At 46.1% G+C, this 21,797-nt stretch overlaps 1 protein-coding gene across 1 annotated transcript in view; it reads right to left on the bottom strand.

Moving 5' to 3' along the window:
• Window positions 1–289: 289 nt before the first annotated feature.
• The window catches only part of STK35 (serine/threonine kinase 35), a 31,737-nt gene continuing 10,229 nt past the window's right edge, over window positions 290–21,797 (bottom strand). Inside the window, exons 2-3 of the mRNA XM_073607365.1 lie at window positions 20,029–20,765; window positions 290–5,238 (exon numbers count right to left, since the gene is read on the bottom strand). Of these exons, the coding sequence (XP_073463466.1) occupies window positions 20,041–20,765 (725 nt within the window). The 3' untranslated portion in view covers window positions 290–5,238; window positions 20,029–20,040. The remainder of the gene's footprint in view (window positions 5,239–20,028; window positions 20,766–21,797) is intronic.

Raw genomic sequence — 21,797 nt, 5'->3', positions numbered from 1 at the left:
GGGGCCAAGTGGTACATGACAAAGCTGAGAAGTTCTGTCAAGGACAATCTGCCTGATGGTCAATTTATGCCACTGTCACGTTTGTCTGACTGAATACAAAACAGATGACCAGCAGGATGGTCAATCATCTGGATCAGGAGACAGCCAGCCAAGCCACTGTACTGAAGCTACCTGAAAGATTGCTCCAGTATGACCATCAGGCATCAGTTTAAGCCCAGGTTCACACTGAGCTGCGGGAATGAAGCTGTGCAAGTTAAGCTGAACTCACAATTTCATTCCCACATGTCAGTCCCGATTTCGGCTGTGATTTCACACACATCTGTGCGGGTTTCTGCACAGATGTCAATGGAAATCACACCCTGAAATCGCAAATGGTACAGAAATTTTTAAAGAGGTGCGGCACCGCAAATACGTCGCACTGATTAGGACAGTGCCATTGGCATCAGTTGCCGATTTGACATGTCAAATCGCACCAATGTGAACCAGGGCTTAAGGTCTTGAGCTGTGTGCGCTTGCCCCCAGTAGCCTCCTTGTTGAGTAGATCCTGAGAGACTCAAAGGCCATGAAGACCAGGTGTTTCTCAGATGCAGGTTCTGCAGTTCAGAAATTTAGCCAATGCACCCTATGCATATCTACTGACAGACAAAAGACCAATGTGAAAGATTAGCGCTCAGTTTGCTGAAGGCTTCCCAGCTAAAGTTGAAAGCTTTAGCCATTTGCTCCACAAAATAAATGGAGAGCAAAGAGCAGTGGCAAGCTTACTTTTAAAGAACTTAGATATGCCTACCATGGTCTGGCTAAGTCACAGCCAAGATGGGGTGAATAGCAACCCAGCCAATAAAGGCTTTCTAGAAACTGTCTAACTGCTTACCAGTTGGGTCCTTAAGGACAAGTGCCTCTAACAGATGGTTAGTCTTTTGGTTAAGGTAGGACACCTCAGGATCCACAGTGGGAATGGCCCACGTGTAAAAAACATCAAACCCTTTTGATCAAGGTTTTCAAAGATACAGCAAGGGCTGCAGTGATGCCAATGGCACTGGAAGAGGGCACTCTACAGCCAACTTGTTAGCAGAAATGAGTCTGGAAAGCACGGTACATAGACCCAGTGCCAAGGTATCCCCTGCATGGTCCAAGACAGCAGAGTCCATTAACAGGAGTTCAAAAGCCAGGCTGAGGACAGCCAGCTATATAATTTAGGTCCTAAACATTGAGAAAAATAGTGTTAGCACAATAGGCATCCATCCTTTCCAGGATAACAGCAAATAGACCTGCTGGTAGACAGGTTACCCTATGGTTTGGCAGTGCCCAGTCCTCTAGACAGCAGTATAACCTGGCAAGAGCAGTCCACATTTTTCAATATACAAGTGTAGATGTCGCACACCTCCCAAATTCTGAACAGTAAAACCCAAAGCTAGACTGTAAAGATGCAGAATGGTCTAAAGACCTCCTTGAAGTTATTGTCCCTGTCTGTAGTGATCCTCAATCTAGCAATAGAAATGCCATTATGAGGTACTTAAAGAACCCGTCACTCTAGACCAGTGATGTGAGCCTTGACACCCCAGATGTTTTGGAACTACATTTCCCATGATGCTCATGCACTCTGCAGAGTAGTTGAGCATCATTGGAAATGCAGTTCCAAAACATCTGGGGTGCCAAGGTTCCCTATCACTGCTCTAGACTGATTTAGAGTGATTATCTGCCCAGAGATTTGAGATGTCCTTGTTATGGAGATAGTTGGCCTGGTGCATCTGCTAACATACCATGCATAATTTTAAGCCATCCCCAATTTATAGTTGTCAAAGTGGACAACAGGTTTAAATCAAGGGTAAACCAGCTATAACAGGTAGAACATAGCCATGACCCTGCTTGATGGAAGCAGGCCAGCCTGAAAAATGCACTCTCCATTCCCCCTTTCCAGCAAATGGGAAGGTAAATCTTTGCTCTTGAAGAGCTTAGGGCACCACTATACAAACACTTCTGGGTAGGTTGATGACATGTGCCTTGCTGGGTGCTGCGATTCCTCACCAGGACTGTAGTGACATAGGGTATAAGAAAGAAAACAGCATCCAGCAGACACCAGGTGTAGTATGAAAGTACCTAAAGCTCTCTCCAAGAGTGACAATTTCTCTTGCCACTCACTTAGAAGACAAGCATAAAACATGGTTTGGTTTTATTCCCTTCCAGGGTCAGAGTCACTTTAGAACCTGTCCAGGTCCCAAAGGTTATGAATTCTATGGTTAATACTAAGTTTGACATTTGTCCAAGTCTAACCATCAGTCCAAAACTTGACCAGAAGTTAAGGCCAGCTCCAAGATCTAGGGGCTTCCTTTGAACAAAATCTTAAATTAATGTTAAATTGTAATAAGTGCTTGCAGTTTAGCAGCATTCTTTAAAACCGAGACCTGAAATGCTTTCTCATTTAGGATTCTCAAAGGCAGTTTTACAAAGATGTGATTAATTTAAATTTCTTGGTGATCTTTAACATAAAGACGTAAAGCTAACAAGCCCCAAACTGGCATTTGTTTTGGATTATTGCAGTCAGATCACTCGTTTTACTTTAACTTTTGGGAAACTTTCAGAGTAAGTTGGGCCCAGAAGAGGCACTTCCCCATTTAGGGCAGTGAGTCTACCAAAAGCCAACCTAGAAAAGTATACCAACTAACCTGGCATTCCTTCACCACCTCTGCTGCATGAGCCCTCCTGGGTAAGCTCCTCCACCTGCGGTGAGATATCAGCACCTCCCACCTTGCAACAGTATTCGAACCTGGAAGCATACCTGCAAGTGTAGCTCCATTGCAATTAAACATGGGCTCCAATCATGTAGGGAGGTGGCAAAGGAGCACACAGATTGGAAAGTGTACCATAGGGGGCTTCTGTGAGGCAACAGTCACTTAACCTTAAGAAAACTAGGTAAAGAGTCCCACAAACCTGCTTTCAACATAAGAGCATTTAAGGAACTTTTAAACACTTCAAATGTCTTAAACTGAATAGCCAGAAACTATAATCTACTTATGCATGCTCATGCATCTCGTCAGGTGCACCAGGAGTCGCAAGAATGGAAGCCAATAGCCCCTCAACCAGGCTTCAGTGGAACTCTACATTTCTTCCAGAGGTTGCTTGGGGTTTTCCTTGAAGTGCAAGTTCACCTTTACAGAAAAATCTGTACGGTGAACTTACACAGGACCCCCTTTTCACCCCCCCCGTCCAGATGACCTGCAGCATGACAGTCTCCCATTCTGAGCCCTGCTATCGATGCCTCACCAGGTCAGGGCTTAGAAATCCCCTCGGCATTCTCTCTACTTCTTGCCCGATGACAGGACGAGCTACGCAGGATCTGACTGGTCGGTGCCACCCGTGTGACAGCGCAGACAAATTAGAATGCTCCGAAACATACCTCCCGACGGAAGACGTTTGAGATTAAGCCGAGGGGATTTCTAAGCCCCGGTGAGGCACCAATAGGAGGGCTCAGGACGGGAGATCGCCACGCTACAGGTAAGCCGGACAGGGGGGTAAGGAGTGGGTCCTGTGTAAGTTCACCTTACAGATTTTTCTGTAAAGGTGAACTTACCATTTAGCACATTTTTGCCTTTCAGGAAAGTTAGCACCCCTGGTGGTCTTAAGACATCTGTAAAGAGCCTGCCCCCCCCCCCCCCCCAAACTGCCCAGTCTAACAGGGCTCTTCTCACACTACTAAAAACCATCAAGGAGCATTTCACCAATCAGTGCAAGGGAGGACTTTACTGACCACTCAATGGAAAAAACTAAAATTTTTTTTCTGGCCCCTATTCAAGGATCACTTAAAACATTCAAAATAGGTTTCAATTATGCAAACTACACCACTTTCCTTAATTTTTTTTTTTTCAGCTTGCTGTTCATGATAGTGTACTGTAAACAGTAGATCGGAATTAGCAGGGGTTCCCTGAGAACCAAAAGCTGGGTTCTCCATATTTGATTGAAAAGCTACCTTACAGCCTTATTACTATTGGTCCAATATTATCATTGGAAGCATCACTGAACAGTTAAGTGTAGGAAGGGACAAGTACAACTTTAGGCAATTTAATTTACCATTTGCATATTCAGGGCATCAGAGCGTTCCACAAGAGGTGTATATACTGTATACATATGGTCTATATACAGTTCACTTTGAAAAACCACAACACTCCCTCAGCCCAAACTGTGCATAGACTCAACCAGCTCCCCCCTCTACTAATTACAATCTTATCATTGGTATTCAAAAAGTGAGCAGTCTGCAGCCCATCCAATAGGAAAGGAGCAAAGAGGGATCAGAAGGTGGTTGTGTGACATGGATTGGAGGCTGGAAGCAAGAATAAAATAAGGCACTGTGTTCCAAACACAAGTGTTGGTGATAGCAAGTGCAAGCTTCCACGCCAAATACCGCTTTGACTAGTTCATGTCACCTACTGCATCTGTAGGTCAATTTACCCCCCCCCCCCCTCCTTACAAATAGGCACTTCGGTAGAACAAAAGGTTTAGCCATATCTGTACATGCAGACATAAAAAGGTGCTGTGAGGATAAGTGAGGAGGCACAGATAAGGAGTGTGACTGCATCAAAGCAGGGGTCCAACTACCCTCTAGAATCCAACATCCCTGAGACATTAAGTGCAGGAGAGAAATGCTAGACGTGAGCCCAATAACCTCCGAACGTACCCACTCACAGGTGACTGTGTGTAAGAAGCAAGAGGGATAGTGGGAGAAAGACACCGAGGGGCCAATGACACCCATTTAAAACATTGTTCCATATTACAAGCTCCAAACTTATAAGTGGACGTTTGTAAAAAACGGATATGTCTTAACGTGGGACCATGTGCAGGCACAGAACAGCTCACCCCAAATAAAAACTTGGGCTGCAAACAATGCCACCCCCCCCCCCCCAAAAAAAAAGGCCAAAAAGCTCTACAATAAACCCATTAAATCAGCCCCATCAGATTCATGCTACCAGCAGCAGAAGGGGGCTTCGACCCATCTTTGAAAACCCTACAAAGATTCACCAGCAGCTAGTGAGTGCCCACAGGGGGGCACTGGGCATTCCCATGGAAGGTAATGTTGGGTAGCCAGCACCAGTGATAGTTTGAGGATGTTGAAATTGGGCTCCAATTTTTATTCTAGAACATTTTACAGATCTAGTCACAGAATCCACAAGCGTGCAGGCAGAGGGAGGTGCAGCAGTGGGTCCAGGTCCTGGAAAGATCGCACAAAGCCTTGATTCCACTTTAAACCTGGAAAAAAAAAATAAAAATCAAGAATTAGAGGGGAAATTTGAGGCAGGCTAAAAAAAAAACAAAAAAAAAAAACAAAAAAAACAAAAAAACCTGCTAGCAGTACTATTTAGCGATACCATCACAGATCATCCTATATTACATATGCATTTCATGTATTTTATGCATTTACTTGTAGGAGCCCCATGTGTAGAAACTTCAAAAGCCCCAAGACTGCTGCCATAGTGGATGAAATGTCAGCAGGCAAAGAGCTGTCAAGTGACCTATAGAACTTCCTTTCACTCCTCCCCTGACAGTTACATAAACAGATATGCAGGGAGAGGTGGGGGGGGGATGGAGGAGCTAGGCCAACCCAGTAATTAAAACTGGAGAGAGCTATGACTAAGGAGCTTTGCTATAAACTGGACTAGTCAATTTGCCAGGCAAGCTCAAGACATTGCAAGCCAAGGAAAAACACTACTGATCGCAAGTATTTCAACACCCTCTTGCTCCCATGGCAGGTTTACTGCATAGCCATAGTCCGGGGTCCTACAACCCATGCAAGTGTAATGTTCCTATTTAGCAACCATAGGTAGTCAGAGTAGACCTACCATTTTCAGAACTCAACTGTTGAGTTTTCAAGCATCACCCCAATATACAAGCAGCATGCGTAGCAATCCTATTCTTACCTTGATTAGTCACGTTGAAGATAAATATCTAAAAGCCTAACTAAAAAAAGGCAGTGGTTCTAAAGTCAAAAGTGAACCTTTAAACATTCTATGCATTAAGGTAAAACGCTCCACTACTTGTGCCTCACAATCCTTAACCACTTCAACAGGCACTTTCGTCCCTTTCTGCCCAGGACAATTTTCAGCGATGTCGCACTTTGAATGACAATTGCACGGTCATGCAACACTGCACCCAAACTACATTTTTTTTATTATTTTCTTCCCACAAAGAGCTTTCTTTTGGTGGCATTTGATCACCTCTGGGGTTTTTTATTATTTGCTTAACTAAAAAAGACCGACATTTTTGAAAAAAAAAAAAAAAAAAAAAAAGTCTTAGTTTGTCATAAAATGTTGTTTTCTCCCACAGACAGGCGCTGATGAGGCGGCACCCATGGCCACTGATATGTAGAATTGATGGGCACCGATAGGCAGCACTGATGGAGACTGATAGCACTGGTGGGCTCAGATATTTGAGGGGGCACATCTGATGGGGGCTATGCCAATCAGCACAGACCCCCACCCGACGGAGAGCCACCGATCCACTCTGTCAGTGCATACCGAGGAATGCCGTTTACTGGCACTTCCTGGTTCACACCATGATCAGCTGCGATTGGTCACAGCTGATCACATGGCAAGAAGCCTCCGTCATAGGCTCCTTACCACAATCGTAGATGCGGCATGTCAAACTGACATGCCCGCGATCGCTGTGCGCCGGCATGTTCTCCTGCTGGATGTCATATGACGCCCAGTCAGGATAACAGAACCACTTCCCGGTCGTCAATCTGCTATAGGCTTTGCGGGAAGTGGTTAAACACTTACCTAGCTTCCTCCACAGATCCATCACTGTCTGGGCTGCAACACCACTGTGCTCTCCTGGTCCCACAGGGGAAAGGCAGCAGGAGCCATAGACCCCTTAGCACATGGCTTTGAGGGGCACCTGGAAGGGGCCAACAGTATCAGCAGGGGACTCCCAGAAGAGGCAAGAGACTGCTCTGTGCAATACTGCACAGAGCAGCCAAGGAAAACCTTTTATTTTAAAACAAAATATTACCTTTATAATCCCTTTAAGAACCAGCGAGCATACAAAAAAAGTTGCTTCATATAGATCTTGACCAAGTCAGGCAGTAAGTGATCCTAAAGGTATTTTTTATTACACTTCCTTCTCTTAGCTCCCACCAGGGGCATTGCTAGGTCTACAAAAGATCTGGGGCTAGAGCCCATAGCAGCGTAGTAAAGAAAGCCATAAGCTTGGGCAGGCACACACATGTATATAATAGTCATCAGGGTCCCCAGAGAGCCCCCCCACTTACATCAGGTATCCCAGGGAGCCCCCCCACTTACATTAGGGTCCCCAGGTAGCCTCCCCTCCCCTTGGTGACCCCTGCAGAGACTCGGGGCTATGGGCCCCAGATTCAGGGCTATAGCCCCAAAAGCCACCCCCTAGTGATGCCACTGGCTCACAGTAAGCCGCTTGCTTTGGGAGTGCTTACTCCCAAGCCCCGCTCTGTCTTCATAAGACACAGCAGGGCTCTGCCACACTCCCCTCCTCACTGGCTGTGATTGACAGCAGGAACCAATGAGGGAGAGTCAGAACAGCTGCTCTTGCACACATCGCTGGATCGAGATCAGGAAGTATTGGGGGGCTGCATGATGAAGGTTTTACACTTTCATGCATAAAAAAAAAAAAAAAAAAAAAAAAAAGCATGAAGGTAAAGATATCCAGCCTTTAGAACCCACTATGTCTCAGCAAAATTAACTACACCTCTGTAAAGCGGCCCACTTAATCGTTAAAGAATTGAGCTCATGATTCAACCCCCACACAATCTTAAACCAGCATTTCCTCGATTCAGTGCACTGCTCACCGCTGTCAAAGAAAAAAAAAAAAAAAAAAAAAAAAAAAAAATGCAGCCTGCCAAGTTTATCACAACATTCCTCAGGAGATAGAGAAACATTGGGGTTTATTTACTAAAGGCTAATCCACTGTGCATTGGAAGTGCAGTCGCTGTAGATCTGAGGGAGACACGCAAGGAAAATAAAAACAGCATTTTTTAGCTTGCACGTGATTGGATATCAGCAGAGCTTCCCCCGATTTCAGATCTTCCCTTCGGATTTACAGCGACTGCACTTCCAAGTGCACTTGTAGTGCAGAGTGGATTTGCCTTTAGTAAATCAACCCCATAGTAACGCTGTTTTTAGATCAAAGGGATGAACGTCTGTCTGTAAATGGTCACTATAACCACTTGCCCACCGTCAAATGACGGTAGGGACGGTGTGGCTCTTGTTCTGGGTGGGCGTCATGACGGAGCACCCGAACGGCCGCACGTGGAGGTCGCACCGTGTTGCCAGGACACGGAGCGACCCCGATCTCTGCAAAGAGCCGCTGGCGCAGCTCTAATCATGTGATTGGCTGTGTACAATCACAGCCGGTCACATGTAAACAAGTGCTGGTAATTGGCTCTCCTCGCCTCACTCAGAGTGTGGCGAGGAGAGCTGATCAGCAGCATTTCCTCACAGGGGATAGTGAGAGATGTAATCAGGGCAGTGATGATCAGTGTCCTGATTACATTAGAGTGCCAGCAACCAGTGCCCATTAGTGCTGGCTTTCAGTGCTGCCCATCAGTGCCCACCAGTGCTAGCTTTCAGGGCCTATCAGTGCCCAAAAGTGCAGATTATTAGTGCCTCTTCAGTGGCCATAAGTGCAGAATATTAGTGCCTCCTCTTCAGTGCCCATAAGTGGAGAAAAATTTTACAAAATTTACTGACAAATTAAAAAAGCAACATTTCCAGTCTTTTTCCCCGGAAAAAATAAATCCCAGGGGCGATTAACCACTTCCCACTCGGCCTATAGCAAAATGACGGCCAGGCGGTGGTTCAGTTATCCTGACTGGGTGTCAGAAGACCTCCTTCAGGATAACAGCTGCTGTGCGCCCATGGGGGTGTGTCAGTCTGATTGGTGGTGTGTCAGTCTGACACACCGCTACACTGATCTCGGTAAAGAGCCTCCGACGGAGTTAACTACAGTATTTGTAGCTGCTGAATTTTTTTTGGGGGGGCCTGGAGCTACTTTAATATTTAGGGGAGCAGAGGTACTACTGTTGGACTTTTGGTAGAATAGGAATTTCTATACTAGCAGCATTCAGAGAAAGCATGGGGGGGGGGGGGTGTTGCTTGCATTACAGAGGTGGTTTATATCATCCTGAACCTGTATCTTCAGCTATACTTTTGCCAGCTGGTAAGTGGACATTGATGGGTAAACAATCTGGCATGTTACTTTACAGGATGAAATGTTTGAAGAATCAATATGCACAAGCCCACGGGGTATCCTGCATAACTGTATATCAAAGAACTGAAGGAATGGGAGGATTTGGGTAGAATCCCCAGGAAATAACTTCATGAGATCCACGTTATCTCCAATGTCTGGGAACAGTTTGTCCCTATAGTGAACCAGCTTATGCAGAAAAAAAAACTATCCCATGTGGATAGCAGCAGCCCTGGCTTCCTTACAGGTGCAGCTGGAAATAATCTACTGAAATCCTAAAAACCATGTGACGCCCCCAGGTATTCCAGGGGTCCAAGGAGATAAATAGCATGCGGGGTATAAAGTGATGCTCAAGTTTGCTCCGGCTAAACAAAAACAAACTTTGGCATTCTATATAAATAGACCAAAGCATTTTGTTGCATCTCCAAGTGTACAAAACCAATGTGGTGTTATCTATGTCATCAGCCCTGTCCTGAACACCCACCATTGTCATAAGTGGGAAGGTGTTCTGTAGTCCCAGTGTGGATAAAAATTTGATTTTTCTAAATTTAAAAAGCAGATTTGTCAAAGTTTGATAAAATTATTGGAAAAAAAAAATCAGATAAAGATATTCAGAAATCAGAAAAAATATAGCTTTCTATTTCGGCTCTGTTGACACTTGAGCATAGTTTTTTCAGGCAGAAAGTCGCACAATTTTTACCACAATTTTGTACAGGTCAAAAGGTCACCGGTGTAAAAGAATGAAAACGCCTGTAACCTGCCAAAACAGAAGCCCATTTACTTTGAGTGACGGGCGTTTTGCTTTAGGTGACAGAACACTCAGATGTGAACAGGGGCCATTGAAAATGAACAGGATTTGTCTTGTTGGGCATTTTTAGAGCCGAGACTTAGAACAGAAAATCTCCCAAAAACACCTAGATGTGAACGGAGCCTTAAAGCGGAGCTCCACCCAGAAATGGAACTTCCGCGGATCAGATCCCCCTCCAGTGTCACATTTGGCACCTTTCAGAGGGGAGCAGATACCTGGCAAATCCAGGTAACTGCTCCCACTTCCGGAGGAAGATCGCCACAATCTTGTGTGGCAAACTAAGCAATGTCTGGCTTACTCTTACGCCCCCCCTACCTTTTGGGAGACACACGGGTCCCAGAAGAGGGCAGGGACCATTCAGAAAGCGCAGTAGGAAACAGGCTTCACTTCCTGTTTCCCTTAGTAAGGATGCCGGCGCCTGCAGCCGAGGGACGGGTTGGCTTCAGGTGCTGACATCACGGGCTCCCAGGCCAGGCAAGTATTGTAGCTGCAGACTTAATTTTTTTGCCCAGGCAGAACTCTGCTTTAAGATAAACTTAGTTTATTCAGCATGAAATAGAGCTTAGTTAAGTAGCATGAGGCTGTATATTCTGCAATATTTACATTTTTGGTAAACTCATTCAACGAATCCAAGCTCTGCAAGCTGAGATAACAGGCACTGCATTGATGCATTCACACAATTTCACAGTAACCATGAGATAAAACAAAGTTCAGGAATATTCCTTTATCCCATTGGTCTGCAAATTTATGTTCACTACAAACTGTATGATTGAACCAGTTCTGATATCGCTGTCTCACTAACCTGACAGCTTATTCTAAATAGGAAACCTTTATTTTGTTTGCAAATATTAAAGATTCTAACTACCAAGAATAAGTCCTTATATTTAAAGAGCACCTGCCATTTCAGATCCATCATGGCACCGCGTGTTAGGCATCCAGACTCCTTCAGAAAAAAAAAAAATTAAGTCAGCAGCTACAAATACTGTAGCTGCTGAATTTTATTAGGATACTTACCTGTCCAGGTATCCCACGATGTCAGCACCCCTAACCGATTATTCTATTGGCCCTCAGGTGCTGCCACCATTGGCTCTTAGATACCCCCCTCCACTTTCGCAAATTGGGACTGCCTTCCAGTGTCACCGCTGCAGGCGCTCCCACCTTCACCCAAGAGCCGCTGTTTACAGCACAGGACTCGGGAGGAATGGCCTGGGTGGCCTTTGCTTCAGAGCACATGCGCAGGTGACATCACCGGCATGTACAGTAAATCTCTCCTAAACAGTGCACATTTAAAGCGGGGTTCCCAATTTTTTTTTTTTTAAGTCAGCAGCTACAAATACTGCAGCTGCTGACTTCAAATCGGACACTTACCTGTCCCTGGGTCCAGCGATTCAGGGGATCGAAGCCCTGCTTGTCCCTCCCTCTGCTTGGTGGCGCCAGCATTTTAACTGTGGGCACCCACTGTGCATGCACGAGCCGCACGCCATCACTGGCACCGCAATCTGGGACCGGTCACGTGTCCCAGATGATTGACAAGAGGGAGGGGGGAGAGGCGATCTCTCTTCCTGCGCCAAGGGAAGCGACGTCAGGAGCCCAGGCACCGAAGGAGGCAGACTACGAGGGACCCCCTAGCAACAGGCATTTAGAGGAGAGTTAAAAAAAAAAATTCTCTCCAAATGTTTTTAATTTTGTTTAAGCACATTACTAATTTTTTATTTTTTTTGGGGTGGAACTCCACTTTAAGGAGATTTTACAGCAGCTACAGGTAAGACTTCCCTATAGGTAAAAGATGGTGGGCGAGATGCTGGTGGCCCCTGTCTAGCTTCCTTGGTTGCTAGGATGCAACCAGCCCATCTCCTAGCTTCCTTGGTTGCTAGGAATACAGCCTAGCATCCTGGTTTTCTAGCAGGCAGCCATTTATGGCCGACATGTCAAACCAAAAGAGTGGAATCAAGTGGATTACACCTCGTTTACCTGTCTGCCCTGCGTAAGCCAGAGGAGTCTGTTTGCAGTATAGACATCTAAATGAAGGCACACATGTTTACATGTTTGCAACCTTCAATACTGTCCGTGTGCAGTGCAAGTTTACTGATCTTTACATGGACCCAATTATAGATGTGTGCATGTGCCCATAGAATATACATCTACTTTCAGCGTTAAAAAGCTGCAGAGATCACACTTTCTACTTTTTTGCAGCTATCTGCATATGAGCCCTTAAGAGGCATTAGTGTTGCGTCAAACTTATCAAGATAAAAAAACCTTCCGACTTTAGAACCACTTTAAGTCAGCAGGTACAAAAGCTGTAGCTGCTGACCTTTACAAGCTCACCTGTCCCAGGATCCAATGATGTACTCACCCCTTCCAATGATGTGCTCACTGCCGTCCCTCCCCCATCCCCCCTGCAGCATTTCAACTGTGGGCACCCGGGTGTGACCACTTGCAGCTTCTTAGCCATCTTAGCCAGGTGTCCACTATGCATGGTGAATGGTCCCGCAGTCTTCTGGGACGTCTCCCCGGTGACTGGAGGGGGAGAAGAGAACTTCTGCTTGGATCGCCTAGGAGTGGGTACCTGTCAAAACCAGGTACCTGCTTCTCCCCACCAAAGAAAAAAAAGTGGCATTCGGCGAAGGGGGTGGTAAGAGGCCTTAAAGCCAACCTTCCCTTTTAGGTGGAGCGCCGCTTTAAGGTGTGATGTTTAGAAGAAGAAATGTACATCAGTTAACATCACAACCTTCTCCCAGCCTTACAGCATACTGCTAGGAAATGTGTGGGCGCGTTTTATAAAAAAGCGTGCTTCAGTACCATTACATTCTTCAATCCCAAAAGTGCGCCCCCCCCCCCCCCCCTTCACTTATTCCTGCAAGGTAGCGGCCATTGAGCACTACACTGCAAAACACATCCGCATCACACTATGCCGAAGCAGCATCAGCGCTGGCCTTAATGACTGGCTGACCCATTTCTGAGCTTGCACATGTGACATGATAAAAGGTTTCTCAGTGCGTGTGGAGGGGGGCAACATGGCACAGGCAAGCTGGCACAGACACGTGAGGATTTAGGACAGTCAGTGATGGGGACAAAGTAGAGATGGGGGGGGCTGGTGCAGAGGAATGTGCAGAGGTGGCAGCTCTCAGGAAGCAGCTGTACGATCCACCCCACAGCCCCCCAGGCGCAGGACAAGTTATATAAGCTGCATTATTAAAGCATGAATGGTCAGATGAATTCATAACTGAGCAGTCTGGAAACACGGCGTCTTCTCACTGGGTGAAGGGAAGATACAGGGGATGGTAGTCTCACCTGAACGTATGCTTTAGTGCCTTGAGCACACCACTACTACTCCAGACAGGGGTTTACACTATGACACCCAACACGAATAAATGCCTCTTAAGGGCTCATATGCACATAGCTGCAAAAAAGTAGAACGTGTGATCACTGCAGCTTAACGCTGAAAGTAGATGTATATTCTATGGGCACATGCACACATCTTTAATAAATGTGTCCATGTAAAGATCAGTAAACTTGCACTGCACACAGTTGCAAACATGTAAAACACGTGTGCCTTCATTTAGATGTCTACACTGCAAATAGGCTCCTCTGGCTTACTCAGGGCAGACAGGTAAACGAGGTGAAATCCACTTGCTTCCACACTTTAGGGTTAACATGTCAGCCATAAATAGCTACCTGCTAGAAAATCAGGATGCTAGGCTGTATTCCTAGCAACCAAGGAAGCAGGGGCCACCAGCATCCTAGCAACCAAGGAAGCTAAGAGACATGGGGCTGATTGCATCCTAGCAACCAAGGAAGCTAGGAGGCTGAGGCCACCAGCATCTTACCAAGGAAGCTAGTAGACACAGGGCCACCAGCATCTCAGCAACCAAGGAAGCTAGTAGACACGGGGCCACCAGCATCTCACCAACCAAGGAAGCTAGGAGACACGGGGCCACCAGCATCTCACCAACCAAGGAAGCTAGGAGGCTGGGGCCACCAGCATCTTACCACCAATAGGGAAGCTTAGTGCTGTATGCATGTAATCATCAGCACAGACACTACATGCATAGTGTACAGACATTTTATGTAGGATCTTACTGCTAGCAAGATCCTATATAAAATCATAAGGCTGTGTGCATGAGCCCAAATGCTACCCAATTGCGCTTTGAGCAACATCATTAAACACTATGGGTTAAACCTTGCACTGCTTAAAGTAGCAATGGATGGTGCAATACATCAAACTATAGGGACACAAGCTTTGAAAACCTGTTGTGTTACTAAACCCAGGACCCTGCATTCATATCTGGTCTCCCATAGTACACGGAGATGCAATTTTAGTAAAAATAAACTGCTAAATACCTTTTCATAGCAGTATATAGCAGTCTTATGACTTCTATCAGTGTCTGGTTAAAGCTTTAGGAGTTTTCATTCTACTCTGTCCTATGAGGCTGCAGGATCCCTGACCCTCTGCCTGGGCACTGCCAATTGGCCCTGTGCTGATCACATGCACCCTCCCAAGAAAAAAAAAAAAAAAAAAAACTAGCAATACACACCGACTGAGCATGTGCAGAGTGACTCCAAAGGCTCTGTACTATCAGGAGATGGATTGGGGACTGTGGAAGGGGATGATCAAAGACAGGACCAAATAGCCTTTTTACACAACGTGGAGGGTTAACCCCCTTAGGTTCCAGTGAGTATAACAAGCATGCTTTACTATATACAGACTGGATTTTACTGTGCTGGGGAGGGGGCATGTCAGGACAAGTCTGATCATTGGAGAGTACACAGTTCCCAGCATAGCTAAAAACTGACCATGGTGTGTTCTGATCAGCGGTGGTCAGTTTTTAATTGGAAAGCAGAGGGACTGGCAGGAACAGCAGGGATTTCACACAAAGGAAGCAATACAAAGAACAGGAGACTCTCATACAAGTACATAGTACAGCAAGCACATAGGAATATTTAAATGGGGTAATACTTTAAACTTTTCCATGCTGTCCCAAACCGAATTCCACAAACTGTCTCCAACTGAAGGGAAGATGACAGTATGGCACTTTTAAATATGTTCACCCAACATTTCATATTCCTTGTGTGCCTGCTGTACACCATGTACTTAAATAGTATCCTATTTTGTATTGCTTCCTTTGTGTGTGCAATACCTGTTCCTGCCAGTCCCTCCGCTTTCCTATAAAAAAAACTGACCATGCTGCACATGATCACACAGCATGGACAGTTTCCTGGCAGCTAATCCAATGATCAGGCTTGTGCCCACAGCCCCCCTCTCCTAGTCCATGATCAGACTGCCCTGGTCCAGACAGCCTTTAATGTATGCCTGACTTGAATGGATGACCGCCCACTTAAATACTAAAGCTTTGCTTTTCCTAAAACAGGTCACAATTAGCTGCTCTGTGCAATGGTTATGGACACAGCAGCCCCAAACTTCAGGTCCCTCCCTCCTTGAGCAGTGCCCCCGAAGCTGCTTGCCCTGTTAGTACCACTGCATGCTTGCTCCCGAGCCACTGCTCTATGCATCCATAGGAGCGCTGTGGCTCTGCCCCCATTGGCTGTGACTGATAGCAGTGAGAGCCAAGGGGCTCCCACCGCTGTCCCAGCCAATAAGGGAGAGTCACCATCCAGCCAAGGCTACTGTTAACATGGCTGGATCAGATGGGGCTTAGGTAAGGATTGGGGGGCCACTGCACACAGGTTTATCTTCATGCATAGAATGCATTAAGGTAAAGAAACCTTCAGCACCACTTTAAATTATGACCGCTATGGATTAGAGGAGAGCGTTTAGTTCTGCACTCCTGTGACCCATATTTAGCCAACAGAGGGATAAAGCCTGCTGTCGGCTGACGTCACTCAGCCAGTCCAGGCTCTGGATAAATCCTGACTTTACAGTTGGGATCGACCCAGATGTCCTGACCAGCAGCTGGCTCAGCCTCTCAGCCAACAACCTGAGCAAGCCGCTCTCACCCCCTCCACAGCCCAGTGAGCACTGGAGGCGCAGAGCAGCGAGCTGGAGACATCACTGCTCACTGAAAATTGAGAACCGAGTGATCAGCTGTCTTTAAATCGCTCAGTTATCAGTCTTAGAAGCAGGGGGCAGATGCAGCATCAGATCGACACTGCATCCACCCAAGTACAAATTTTAAAACCCCATACTTATTTAGAATTCCCTTCACTTTCTGTAGAATAGATCTCTTCAAAAGGAAAACCCTCCCCAAGTTTTCACCAGAACATGTAAAGCCATTGGAAGGATTTCCCCCTCACCTGATCCTGTGCAGACTTTCTGTACCAATGACAGTCACAACAAAAGGGGGTACAATTCTTTAGCAGAGAACAGTCAGCAATAAAATCTGACAGAGGTTCTATTCCATCCTTACTTTAAAAGCAGGGATTCTCAAACTAGTGGCCCTCCAGCTGTGTAACTACAAGTCCAATCATGCCTCTGCCTGTGGGAGTCATGCTTGTAATTGTCTCCCTTTGCAATGCCTCATGGGACTTGTAGTTCTGCAGTAGCTGGAGAGCCACCAGGTTGAGACCCCCTGCTTTAAAGCCAACACTTTAGATAAACGCCTAGGCAGCCCCCAAGCTGCAGAAGACTTAAAGTGTAAATAAACCAACAGTAAAATCAGTCTGTATATGCAGTAAGGCATGTTTGTTATACTCACTGTGGAACCTAAGGGGTTAATACTCTGCATTGTGTAAAAAAGGCTGTTTGATCCTGTCTCTGATCCTCCATCCACCGTCCAGAGCCTTGGGGGCACTCTGCACATGCTCAGTTTGGTGTCCATTACCAGAGGTTTTTTTTTTTACAAGCTTTTTTCTTGGGAGAGTGCGATCAACAGACAGCCAATCAGCACTGTCCAGACAAAGGGTCAGGGATCCTGCAGCCTCATAGGACAATCGGGGGACGAATGAAAACTCCTCCTATAAGCTTTAACCAGAAACTGATAGAAGTCACAAGACTGCTATATACTGCTGGGGAGAAAAGGCATTGAGCAGTTTATATATTCACTAAAATTTTATTCCTATGTTCTGTGTACTGTGGAAGACCAGATATAGTGAATGCAGTCCTGTGTAACACTTTAAGAGGCAGGCAGCTGGTTATAAAACCAAAGTCCAGTTAAATACTTGGATATCAACCAATTTGATAAGCCAGTCAACTTTTCCGAGTCAAAAACTGACAATCCAATTGTATGAATGGGCACCTACACTTTAGGTTGCTTGTGCAACACTAACCCGATCACTGAAAAGAAATAAGATTGTGCCCGTTTTGTAGTATCAGCATGAATAGCTCGGCTGCTTCTTGAATGACAGATACAAAAAGTGTCACAGCTTGTTTGCTCCGGGGAGCTGCCTGAATAAGTATAGCAACAGCAAGATAATACAGAATCTAGCCCAACAGGTTACAGATTCACACCAAGCTGTTTGCATCAAAAAGCTTCGCAAACTGGTCAGGCTGGACCACACAGGTCCATTAATAGATCCAAAAGGGGTAGAGGGCTCACCCAACAGATGGTCCAGGTAAGGGTGACAGGTCTGAAGTTCCCAGCATTTCTACAGGTGCCAGGTAAAGCCTGTACAAAAGCCAATAGAGAGACTTCAAAGGACAGAGCCGAATTCCATACCTTCTCTACCTTCTAATTTCACAAAATGCACCTGACAGATTGAAGCCAGAGGCTCCGCATGAAGGCAGAAAGCTTTTTCCACATAGTGGCCATCCATAGATACAAGGTCTGCTAATGCTTGCTTATTGAAGGCCAACAGCAGGGATTATGAAAACTCTTGCAATGGGTCCCCATACACTGCAAGCGTTTAATGACTGCACTCTAGGGCAGGGGTCTCCAAACTTTCTAAAGGGACAGTTTTGTCCTTCAGACCTTAGGGGGGCCAGACTGGCCAGCAGGAGTGGAAATTTTCCTGGCATCAATAGAAGTAAACATGGTATTCGGGGGAGGAAAAGTGTCCCATTGTATATCATTGAGAGGAATAGTGCCCCATTGCTGATGTCAATGGGAGAAATATTGCCCCATTGCCACTGTTAGTTGGCAGAATAGGAACTCGTATCAGTAGGAGGAATAGTGCCCCCAAGGGCCAGAAAAAGGCAAAGGGCCACAAATGGCCCCTGATCTGCAGTTTGGAGACCACTGCTTTGGGGAATAAGTGCAATTCTTTAATTATTCCTTGCTCAAGCAAGCTTCCTCCATATTTGTAACCAGTCCCTTTTTCAGTGCTCAGGGCCAGTCACACATTAAAATACCATGAAGGGCCAACAGCCCTGCATTGTATACAAATGATAGCGGGGACCACCCACAACCCACAGGAGAGCACAGCTTAAGGTAAGTATTACACCTTACTCATTCCCCTAAATTTAAGGAGCATTTAAGCCTTGCAGTGAAAGGGGACCCAAAATCAATAGTACGTTGACTCCCCAGAGCCAACCTTTCAGAACTCACAGACTACTGGACTATAATAGTTTTAATAAATAAAAAGTTTTGAATCCCGCAGACCAGCAACATGAATTTTACATTCCTTATAAACAAAGCAATGGCTCTCTGCCCCTCTCTAGATCACTCAGCTGCCTTATACACAATGCTCTGGCTCTCTGCCTCCCTCCCCCTGGATCACAATGCTGCCATATACACAATGCTCTGCCCCACCCTCTGGATCACACTGCTGCCCTTCTACACACCCAATGCTCAGTCCTCTCCCTTCCCTGGATCACACTGCTGCCCTATACACAATGCTCTGCCCCGATCACACAATGCTCTGTCCCTCTCCCTTCCCTGTATATACAAGACGACTAGTAGCTGAATGGTTGCCAACATCCCAGAACTATATATTCCCTGGATCACACTGCTGCCTTACACAATGCTCTGGCTCTGCCCCCCTCCCCCTGGATCACAATGCTGGAAAATTTTGATAAAGTTTCCAAGGTGGCAATAAGGCACCAATAGTACTAATATGCCACGTCCCAAGTGATATGGAAATGTGAAGGTATTAGAATGGACTTTAAAGGTACATATAAAAATACTATTTATATGTAGACTAAGTATATTAATTTTTTACATGCCTTTAAAGTCCACTATTCTAATCCCTTCACATTTCTGGATCACAATGCTGCCATATACACAATGCTCTGGCCCTGCCCCACTACCCCTGGATCACACTGCTGCCTTGTACACAATGCTCTGGATCTCTGCCCCCTCTCCCTGGATCACACTGCTGCCTTGTACACAAAGCCCTGGATCTCTGCCTGGATCACACTGTTGCCTTGTGCACAAAGCTCTGGCTCTGCCACCCTCCCCAGCATCACTGCCTTATACTCACACAATGCTCCAGCTCTGCACCCCTCTACCCCTGGATCACACTGCTGCTTTATACACACACAATGCTCTGGCTCTCTGCACCCCCCAACACGGCTGCCTTACAGACTTACCATTGGATCTCACCTCTTTAGCCAGCCATGTGCTCAAGTTCTGCTCCCTCCCGGCTGATGAGCACTGCCATTAGAAAGTCCACCTTCACACCCCCCCACCTCCACCCTCTCTGCTCTACCTCTGGCAGCTCCCTCTGAGTTCACAGGAGCCGGAACTACAGAGGAGGCATCTGGTACCAATGCACTCTGACAGTATTGACTGACGGCGCACACTGAGAACATGTTAATTTGTGGCAGTACCCCAGGGGACCACCAACATTTTCTTGAGGACCATCAGTGGTCCACGGATCACCGATTGGCAACAGCGGCTCTAGAGCAGTCATCCTTTATGTCCCTAAAGCTACACAATGTGTCCCAACACCCAATATGCATGTTCTGGGTCTACAAAGTGAGCAAAACACCAAAATTCATTAAAAAAGTAACTTAAAACAGCAATTGCTTAATATTTCAGCAAACAGTTAACATCCTATAATGAGCAGATAGTGACAGGATTAAAGTGCTTGATGGCCCACTGTTCAGCCGTGCCTTAAAGAGATCCTCACAAATATCCTATACTGGTTTGCTACCCAGACTGACTGCTGAAGCCTCTTACCAGAGCAATGCCTCAAGCAGCACATGTAACTTGGTCCATCCGCGTCTCCAGCTCAAACGCATCCGGCCGATCCTGAGGATTAGCGGCCAACATGTCCTTAAGCAGCTGTCGGATGCCCTCCGACATGGAAGTCCTGCGTTTCTGTGGGATGTGAAGTTCCATCTTTGGGTTCTCTAGCAGTGCCTCCCCTACAGGCACAATCTCACTGCCTTGCTTTATGTAAGTCCCCAGCAACTCCTTCTTGGTCTCCGCGTCCACAAAAGTGATGCGCTCGATCATAGCCCAGATGATAATGCCCAGGGCAAATATGTCGGCTTTAGCCGTGTAGTGACCTTCCCACACCTCCGGAGCCATGTAAAAATCAGAGCCGCAGGCTGAAGACAGCCAGTATTTGTTCACGTTCACAGTCTTGTTCTCGTTCACTTCCTCCCCTGTAGTGTCCTTCCCTCGGGAAGTGAGCCCAGCACAAACCTTGCTGAGGCCAAAGTCTGCTACTTTTAGGACAGGGGCGCCCGATCGTTCGGTAATCAGAATATTATCAGGTTTTAGGTCCCGATGTACGATCTGGTTCTTGTGCAGAAAGGCAATGGCACTTGTCAGCTGCAACATAAAACTTTTGTTGGTTGCAGGGTCTGGCCTCCTGGAGAGGATATACTGATTGAGATCGCCACCCTCGCAGAACTCCATGACAAACCAAAGGTAGCAGGCTTCTTCCAGAGAGCCGAAAAGACGCTCTCCTGCAAAAAAAAAAAAAAAAGTTGTTAAAACTCTTAAATGTCTAACACAACCTACTTATTTATGCCTTCATTGCTGGATGATGACTGTCAAGCTGGGTATACATTCAAATTTCGCTCAACATTTAATTTACATTTATTTTCAAATGCTGAGACTAGAAAATTTGAACAGGATGGAAAAAATCTCAAATATACAAATTACTAACAGTACATGTGGTTTTTGTTCATTAAAGTCCACACTTTTCAAAAAACAAATGTTAAAAAGGCAAAAGAAATCTTAAGCTATTTTTAACATTCAAATGTTACGAGAATCATGATTTTTCGTTCAAAATACTAGGGATCGACCAATTATCGGTACGGCCGATATCAGCATTTTCCAAAAAAATCGTTATCGGTCATAAACTGGACAGCTATTGGTCTCTGTGGGCCGCAGACATCTTTTTGGGGCCCAGAAGCCTGCAGACCCAGTGCGCAGGGGCGCGCGGCACATGATGTCATTAAGTCTCCGTGCACGGGGCCCCAACGTTCTCAGTCTGACAAGCCTCCCTCACCTCTCAGACGGACACCAGCCACGCACCGCAAGGCGCCAGCCAGCAGCCACCCACCGCAAGGCGCCAGCAGCCACGCACCAGCCAGCAGCCACATGTTCAGTTTATACCAGATTCGTGCATAAAATTTCTTTTTGAAAAGTTTAAAATGTACAAAATATCAGCAAATATCGGCTATCAGTAGGAGAGGTGGCCTAAATATCGGTATAGTATCAGCGCCGAAAATAATATCGGTTGATCCCTAGTGTATACCCAGCCAAACATTGTTTTGACAGAGGAACCCGTCAGGTGGTTACTCGTTTCCACTCAGATTTTCTCTTCCCACCCTGGTGACCACATAAGCAGGCAAGGGAAATCTTCAATAGTGAGTGAAAATTATGGTAGATGTTTAAAGCCCTCCCACAAAGAAAACCTAAAATTGCTCTAAAAGTCAGAAAGTACTTTTTTATCTTAATGCATTCTATGCCCCCCCCCCCCCCCCTTTACT

This window comes from Aquarana catesbeiana, linkage group LG12, assembly GCF_042186555.1.
Source record: "Aquarana catesbeiana isolate 2022-GZ linkage group LG12, ASM4218655v1, whole genome shotgun sequence".
NCBI classification, from domain to species: domain Eukaryota; kingdom Metazoa; phylum Chordata; class Amphibia; order Anura; family Ranidae; genus Aquarana; species Aquarana catesbeiana.
This window is presented reverse-complemented; position numbering and strand designations above follow the sequence as displayed.